The sequence below is a fragment of the Argopecten irradians genome, chromosome 8 (assembly GCF_041381155.1).
Source record: "Argopecten irradians isolate NY chromosome 8, Ai_NY, whole genome shotgun sequence".
Lineage (NCBI taxonomy): Eukaryota > Metazoa > Mollusca > Bivalvia > Pectinida > Pectinidae > Argopecten > Argopecten irradians.
In genome coordinates, this window is record NC_091141.1 from 41,597,460 (window position 1) to 41,606,657 (window position 9,198).

Genomic DNA, 9,198 nt, shown 5'->3' on the forward strand with positions numbered 1-9,198 from the left:
ATACGTAGGCGAGTTCATGATGTATATTTAGACATACATGTTTGTCATGGCTGGAATTTTATTTTACTCAAACTACTAAATACATGTATTCTACCGTATAATATTCCATGAATTATAAATGTATATTGTACATTACTAAATTCACGAAGTGGAAATACACTAGGCCTGTGTATTGTGTACACACAGAAAGGATGTTAAATCTATATGTACATGTGTAACTTGCACACATGTCGATAATGATAAGTGAATGGAAAATTTTGTAGCGTCCGTAAATACTCTCCGTGACGCGGATGATAAGCCAAATACCATCGGTCACGTGGTTGGAGGTGTGTCAGGTCACGTGATATTAAACTGGAGGTGTGTCAGATTTAATCCAATGAAAACGCTCGCCGCAATGTGATTATGAAATTCGGGTAGGTATACACATATATAAGCTTTTACACGCGTGTTAGTTGTAAACAACCCGCACAGCACTTTCGTAATATATCAGTCACGGCCTAACCGTCGTTACATCGAAAGATCCACTTTTTAGTAATTATTTACTACAACAGGAGAATAACTTGAAAATGGAAACAGTCAGAAAATCTGTTTTAGTTTCAGTAAGGAAACTAAACCAGTTTTCAGTTGCTTCTCGCTGTATTGGAACGCAAACAAAACATAGCCAACAAGATGACGAAATACTGGACGGACGTTCATTCCAAGTAAGTGTTGTTTATTTTTCAATCAATAACAGACTCCGGCAATGATTACAGTACTTTTCTCTCAGCCATATGCTTGTATCAAAAATAAGTACAAAATTACTTTGAGGACGAAACGCACCGACTATGTATAGTGTATATATATATATCATATGGTTTTTTTTCTCTCGCGTAATAATTCTGTATGAAACAGGATATACAATTAACCCATAAGTGATGCTTTAAGAGCAGTTGCGCCGCACTGACTTTCAATAGGGCTAGCTTATAAGATACGATGTGATCATGAGTGTATAATCCACGGGAAGAATATCGATATAAAAACTGTAGGTCTAGTACTTAAAACAACTTGTCACTTTATAAATCAAGAATCCCGGGGATTTACATGTAAAAGGATAACAATTTTCATATAAAATGTACTTCCTTATACGAAAATAATTTTTAATTGTAAAGCTATAAAATATACTGGTAAAGTAAATAATGTAATGTAAACCACATTGTGTATACAATGTATATACACGTATGTACATGCATTTCCTATAAGGCTTGTGTTCTAAGAAATCTCAATAGGATTATACCAATATATATATAACGGAAAAAACAACAGTACGCAATAACATCGATCAATATCCCCAATATTACATATATCTGGCTCAGAAATGGTGTTTCGCTTATAAACACTGAATCTGACAATAATTGATAAATTTCAACAAAAAGACATCCCTATAATCAAGATTTAAAAAATGACGGTCATGTCTAGCAGAATAATATTGATCTATATTCTTTGTTGTTTTTTCATTATCCTTTGTGATACTGTATATTGACACCATCGCATGCCTGTAGCTATTTGTGTAAATCAAAATGTGTTACCTGTGATTAGCCTAATTATTTGTTAACTGTAATTAGGCTGTAATCTGTGATATCTACCTGTCCTGTAGGGATTAACATTCCCTGATATGTTTCGTTGCAGTGCATTATTTCCAATGTCCAAGCTTTAACACCTATCGCTTAAAACTTGTTCAACAACCGTTGGTCACACAGGCACCCGATGGCAAAAATATGTATTTTAAACGCACATACAAATAAACCTATACAACCGGATTAAATTATGTTTTTGACAAGTACTGCTACACATGATATTCCTTGTTGCAAATTCCAAACTACTTGTGAAATGCAAACCACGGTCTACTAAAATATAATTTAAAAAAAAAACATTTACATATACCAGTCGCCAATTTGATTACTTAATGACATTAGCTAACTTCAAATTCGTTTTTGAGTATTTGTTGGCTACAATTCACGCGAAATAATTACGAGTTTCTGTTGGGTCGTGACTTTGAATCTCGTATGGGGGCAGTTGCCAGGTACCGACCGCTGCTCGATGGTTTTTCTCAGGGTAGTTGGTCTTTCTTCCACTTTAACAATGTACAACCTTAAATAAACCATCAAAAACGACTAATTATATAATAACCGTGGATATTGTACTAGATTATGGACAAATCCCCGGTGATGACCTGGACTAACATTCAGACAGACCGTTTTTTATGAGTCCCGAAACTGGAACTTACAACATCACGGTATGCAGACATTGTCCTTCATTATGAAATTATGCAACACCATGCACATTATTATATACCAATACATGTATCCTATACTTCAACCTTGTAGGCACGTGATACGATGGTGTATCGAACCCGCCGGCCTCAACCCAAACCGGCCAAGGATACCCTCAGCTTTGGCACTGCCTTTTCGGACCACATGCTGACCATAGAATGGGAAGGCCAGTGGTCAACGCCGGTCATATCGCCCCTAAAGAATCTCTCGTTACACCCGGCAGCTAAAACGCTACAGTACTGTACACAGGTATTTATATCAGACAGGGGTTTGAATGAGGAGAAACCAGGCCCCAACAGAACATGGCTTGTCCCCCAGGGGTCTGTTGTTCGATATCCACGGGACATCCTAGCTGACGCAATACCGCAATGCACACTGGGAAAGATTGCATCATGTCTTAACATGTGTTATGGAGTTGCATCATCGACAATATAAGCTTTACATTAAATAAACTGTTTCTATGGTCAAGCGCAAAGACAAAATTACTGTGCTCTACGAACAAAAAGAAAAAATAGAATTAAAAACGTAATATTTTTTCGCTTTTATTTTGTCAAAGATTTATAAGTATCACTGATTTTGTTCAATATCATTATATCGATAGCTTACCTAATCTATAGAGATATCTCCTATTTATGCTACTTAAGGGGAGAAATGGGTATAAAGACATGACAGCACACGTTTTATTTATTTATCTTTTATTATCATTTATTATTTATTTATTTATGTTTATTTATTTAGGTATTTGAAGGGATGAAGGCGTTCCGCGGTTACGATGACAAGGTCAGATTATTTCGACCAATGAATAACATGGAGAGAATGGTCAAATCTGCTGAGAGAGCGGGGCTACCGGTAAGTAAATAACACAATCAAATCAAATAATGAACAAGAAATTTGCTGAAAGGACAATCTTATCCCACTCAAACAAGATTGAGCTCAGTGCTTAAATCATTGAGTTACTTACCTACTTTTGGTGCAGCTTACATGTAGATACCAGCGTATTATAAATGTATTTGCAATCAATGGATTCAAATTTAATGGTTGCTATCATTTTTACTTGTGTACTTTTGACAGACGTTTGAGCCTGAGGAACTCCTGGGTTGTGTGAAGAAACTGGTGAGTCTCGACAAGTCCTGGATACCTAAAGCTTCACCGGATATGCCTTATTCCACCTACCTACGGCCAACGATGATTGGTACAGAGGTACGTATAACACAAGTTATTTTTTTATAATCACAGTTATTGTGGAATAAATTCATACTTTTCTTCACGTGCAAATTTTCTGAACTTTTTTTACAATGTAAAAGCAGCGGAAAGCTACGTTATATTTAGTTATCTAATAATTTTGAAAACTTTGAATGCAAAAACTGCTAGAAAAAGACAACCATCTGTACTTAAGATGTAGATTTTTTTCTAAGTAGATAAGTACATAAACCTCTCCATTACACAGCCTGCCTTGGGGATAGATAAACCAGCATCGTGTATGCTCTACGTCATCAGCGGACCGGTAGGCCCATACTTCAAGACTGGAATGAAGCCTGTCTCTCTCCTGGCGGACCCCAAATACGTCAGAGCTTGGCCCGGGGGCTCGGGCATGTACAAAATGGGATCGTAAGTATCACACCACTGGTGGTTTTTGTTGTTGTTTATTTTCTTTCATTTTTGTTTCTTGCTTTATGCATATAAATTTATATAACAATTGAAATTGCTAAGCAATATCATTACATGTATATCATCAGAGATTTAAATGCATGAAGTAATTATATTTAAATCTCTGATATCATTGTTTAATTTCAATATTCTTTCCAATCAAAGGGTTAAGGTTCCGCGTAGCCCATTTAGCTTTTTCTGAAGCTATTACATTGTACTTGTATTGCTTAGCAATTTCAAATGTTGGAAACGAAACCACGATCCGCGGAGAACCATGACGGTACAAAACACGCGTTCTTTGTAGTAAAACAAGTCACGTGCTTATACCTCATTCATGCCATTGGTCGAAATTATGGGTAACTAGTAATCACAAGATGTGTTTACTTTGACTTTGATTTCTCTGACCGTGTATTTAGTATATATAATTTGGCATTTTGACAGAGATCTGAATTTTGTGTGTGTTATATTTACAGTTTATCTGTTCTGAAACCTAAAGCAGGTAAATATAAATTTAGTATTTTACGAATTAAGACGGGAGTAGTCGATCTTCGCTGATCCTAGATAAGACGGTTAGACCGATGGAATCTGTCAATCCTCGTAATATCATTTAGAGATAAAACGTAGAAATGACGGTTTTATAACTCATTTCAGTCCATTTTCTATAGTAAAACAGTAGAAATGTGGAAGTCAAAATTATATGCATGTAATATTATTAATATTTTGGAGTCTAAATATTTTGCAATAAATCAATTTTTCCGAAAAATGGCAAGCAATCTATCACTATATTTGGAAGTAAACAGACAATCACGTGATCACCTATAAGGCAATTTTATATTTCGGCCAATGGCATGAATGAGGTATTAGCACGTGTTTTACTACGTTTTTACTACAAAGATAGATGCAAACATTTTAAACTGGTTTCCCAATGTGTAGTGTGTACTTGTACTGTATTTTAATATTACAAATATAACATACAAGGTAACAGTACAGGTACACACTACACATTGGGAAACCAGTGTAACGTGTTTCCATCTATTTTTTGTAGTAAAATTGTAGTGTAAAACAAGTCACGTGCTTATACCTCATTCATGCCATTGGCCGGAATATACAATTGTTTTATGGGTAACTAGTGACCACGTGATTGTCTGTTTACATCCAAATATAGTGATAGTTTGCTTGCCATTTTTCGGAAACATTGATTTCATGGAAAATATTTTGACTCCAAAATATTATTAATATTGCATGCATATCATTTTGACTTCCACATATGTACTCTTTTATTGTAGATAATGGACTGAAATGAGTTATAAAACCGCCATTTCTACGTTTTATCTATAAATGATATAATGCGGATTGACAAATTCAATCGGTCTAACCGTCTAATCTAGGATCAGCGATGATCGGCTTCTCCCGGCTTAATTCGTAAAATTATAAATTTATATTTGTCTGCTTTAGGTTTCAGAGCAGATAAATATAACACAAAGAAAACAATTTTCTATCAAAAGGCCAAATTAAGTATACTAAATAGCAGATCAGAGAAATCAAAGTCAAAGTAAACACAATCTTGTTATTACTAGTTACCCATAATTTCGACCAATGGCATGAATGAGGTATAAGCACGTGACTTCTTTTACTACGTTTCACAACAAAGAACGCATGTTTTGTACCATTATGGTATCCCCGTGGATGATCAGCAATATTATCATACCCTAGTTTAATTTCCATACAAATGGTTAGTTAAGCTTTCGCGTAGCTCACTTAGCTTTTTGGGAAGCTAATACTTTATTTTCACCGTTTTGACTTTAAAATTTTGTTGGTGTTAAAAAAAGCACGGGAAAATTGTCACGTATATATCATTGAAATGTTGTGCATGTTTCAGAAACTACGCTCCAACGATACACGTCCAGAAGGCCGCGCTAGAAGCAGGGTGTCAACAGGTGCTATGGTTACATGGTGACGAGCAGGAGATCACAGAGGCTGGCACCATGAATCTGTTCCTATACTGGATAAACACTGATGGAGGTAGGTCTCATAGCTGCCATCCTTGAATGTTAGTTCATATTTTAAATGAATTCTAATGGAACAAATGCCGTATAAGCGGATACAATTTTCGTGTTTTTAAATAAAAACTACAAAAATTAAGCTTAAGCCGTTTTAAATTTTCGCGACCTGGCTTCCATAGTATATATGAGCAGACAACCAACTCTCAATATTTCGCGGATCAAATCTTTGCGATTACAGCAGTGTCCCACAAAATCGCGAAAATAGCGGGCTATACTGTATATCATTTGTCCTACTCTAAATCTTCTCTAGCATACTGCACTTAGAGAGCGTTATTGTGTGTGTGTGTGTGTGTGTGTGTGTGTGTGATTTTTTTCTTCACAAAACCTTTGTGTTTATTCCCAATATTATTGAGTTTATTCCCAAAAGCATTGCGTTTATTCGCAAATGAAAATGCATTTATTTGTATCCAATTTGGCATCTATGGTCTTTCGTAATACTTTGTATGAATAATGTGTTTTGTGGAAATTAAAATTAAAAATAAAATAAAATCATATTCAATAAAAAAATTTTTATCAATTAATGTTCATTACAAATATTCCACGTTGTCGGAATGATATTTGACTTTTTTGTTGTTTGATGCAGAAGAAGTGAATTTCTTTGTTTACTTTTCCCCCATTATCATGTAGTTAAATGTGTCCATATCTAATTCACTAAGTTAAAATTATGCTTTACTTTACAGAGAAGGAACTAGTCACAGCGCCATTGAATGGAATCATTTTACCAGGCGTTACTCGCCAATCTGTATTAGACCTGGCGAATCAATGGGTAAGTACCTCAATAGTGCAATGAAACTACAAATATCCCCTCTGTGGACATTTTCTCCCGTGATTTCAGTTGAAAGGGTCATTAAGGAGACTAAGTTTGGACCCGTGTGTCAATTACGACACTTGTTACATGTACTTGAGATATTTCCTTCGTGTCAGTTTTTCTACCTTTTTGGTGCGACCTGTCATCAATTCTCCTTATATAGTTTAAAATCCATGATATATTATTATCAACTTAAGTAAAAAATACATTGTCAAAGGTACATCAAATTTTATATTTTTTGTTCAAAGGGGGAATTTAAGGTGACAGAGCGATCCATTACGATGTTGGAACTAATAAGAGGGATAGAAGAAAACAGAGTAAGTAGTTACATATAAACCCAATATATCTGGGAGAAAGTGATGTCCTTAACAATGGGGACATAGGGATGACTATTGGATAAACTGTCACAGGTTAAAGCGCCCTGTTACTGTCAGACACCGTAGCTTCTACAAACTGTTTAAAAGTTTTCATTCGTGAGACAGGCGACGATTTTTTTCTATAACATCATATTTATCTTTATCCCTTTATATTGGCAATTGCACTTTATACATGAAAAGGAAATATGACAGAGCAGCCATCTTGAATTTTGTCACTTTCTCTGAAAGTGCAGAAGAAGTCTAGCTTCCTCAAATCATCTTGTCGGTTCTTCTTGGTCCTGAGCTCTGCATATTCATTTTGAACCAATCCAAGCACAACATGGCAGATAGTGACCATATTTAATCTGACCGTTGAAGTGACTGAGTCTGATAAGCTTTCTATTTGGAGCAAAGTTAATGAAAAGTGTCTGTATGTGCATTCAATATTTGAAACTGAGAAAAAAGATGAGAAAAAGATCCATTTTTTCATTGTCTGGCATAGATGATTCTTTGGTGGATACCAAGATCTCTCTTTGAACTATTGTTTATATTTTTGCCCTAGTTATGGTATAATTTGACGTGATTGTCTGTATTTTAATGAAAACCACGATCTCTCTTCCAGGTGATAGAGATGTTTGGGTCAGGGACAGCGGTATCCATTTGTCCAGTTGGTCAAATCAAGTACTGTGACCAGTGGTATACCGTCTCTAAGGAACAAAAACTAGCCACAAGAATGTTCAAACAACTGACCGCTATACAGGTAGGTTTTAAGACATGTTGTTACCCAGTTAATATGCTCTTGTTTTTGATTAACTTTTATTGTTACGATTCGATGATGTCAGTATAATGTTAAAAAAGATATTAACAAAAAAAAAGAAAGGCGAGTTTAGCTTTGGTAACTGTGGGTTATAAAAAAAGGTGAAAAGACAGAAATCATAAATGCGTCAACTTCAAATATAATGACGTTGCTCAAGGCAAACAGGTCCTTATTTGGAAATGAAAATCTTCGTTTCTTTGTTTTCCATTTAGTTACAGTAAGATATGGGAACACCCCTTGATGACCATGTAAAAACGTCATTTGTCTGAAATAAGGATTTTACACTTTCATATTGTGATACAGTATGATTGATATATTGATAAAATCTCATTTATGTTCAATAAGGATCAATGTAGTTTATTGTTTTGAATATACAGTTTAAGATTATAATTTATTTTCGCAGTATGGCGAGCTCCAGAGCGAGTGGGCAGTGGAGGTCGATTGATCGCAACAAAGTCACGTGGTCAGTTTCCAAGGTAGCTGCACAGTTTACAGGCGGTCTTTCTGTTCCCGTCGGCGTAAAACCAACGTCACTTCCTGTCGTGACGTTTCATCACGTGGACATACGCTAGTTCAAGGAAGGGAATGATCTGTATAGTCTACATGACTTTCTAATCAAAGCACGCCGATTCACTGCAGCAACGTAATCTCAATAGTAAAGTGGATACTAGTACTTAAGAAAGCTTGTTTTAATTAAATAACCAGCTTCATTTTTGAATTTGTGATTCGTGTCTCCGGAAGAAAGTTAGTGTTGTGATTTAATATTTGATATAACCACATAGGGATTTGTGTTTTAGAAAAAACAATTTAAAATGTGATTCATTGTATATTGAATCAAAGACTGTACATGAGGTTTCGTTTACATGTAATTGCATTTAATTCATTTTGATTTTTGTTGTTGTTGATATTATATGTATATTTATTTTGACGAAAGTTGTTTATTTTTCAATAAAAATGTTCTCAAACGTTATTTTTGTTACTTTATTATATTTTAAAAAAATTGAAATCGACAAGCTGTATATAGTTATATCAAAGCTGCTTGGCAGTCTTAACGACCAAGAAATCAGCAAAGTAATTTGATCTTTTCTGTTATCACGTGTCCTTTAATATTATTGCATATACCCACAAAAACGCATACTATTCGATATCAAGGCAGAAACCAACATCAATTGTTCAGGAATACAACATTTCAACACTT

The 9,198-nt window shown here is 35.0% G+C and overlaps 1 protein-coding gene across 1 annotated transcript; it reads left to right on the plus strand.

Annotated features, from left to right (window-relative positions):
* Positions 1–441: 441 nt before the first annotated feature.
* LOC138330392 (branched-chain-amino-acid aminotransferase, cytosolic-like) lies at positions 442–8,970 on the plus strand. Its single transcript, XM_069277984.1, has 10 exons — positions 442–701; positions 2,364–2,558; positions 3,048–3,158; positions 3,381–3,509; positions 3,757–3,917; positions 5,836–5,978; positions 6,700–6,785; positions 7,076–7,144; positions 7,806–7,943; positions 8,404–8,970. The coding sequence occupies exons 1-10, from the start codon at positions 567–569 to the stop codon at positions 8,443–8,445; spliced, it is 1,209 nt and encodes a 402-aa protein (XP_069134085.1). The 5' UTR covers positions 442–566; the 3' UTR covers positions 8,446–8,970.
* Positions 8,971–9,198: the final 228 nt, after the last annotated feature.

What these genes read in the sequence shown, in the direction of transcription:
- LOC138330392 (XM_069277984.1), top strand. Translation starts at nt 567, where the DNA reads ATGGAAACAGTCAGAAAATCTGTTTTAGTTTCAGTAAGGAAACTAAAC. An exon ending in CAACGATGATTGGTACAGAG is followed by an intron (nt 3,510 to 3,756) that starts GTACGTATAACA and finishes TCCATTACACAG; the next exon opens with CCTGCCTTGGGGATAGATAA. An exon ending in CTGGATAAACACTGATGGAG is followed by an intron (nt 5,979 to 6,699) that starts GTAGGTCTCATA and finishes TTTACTTTACAG; the next exon opens with AGAAGGAACTAGTCACAGCG.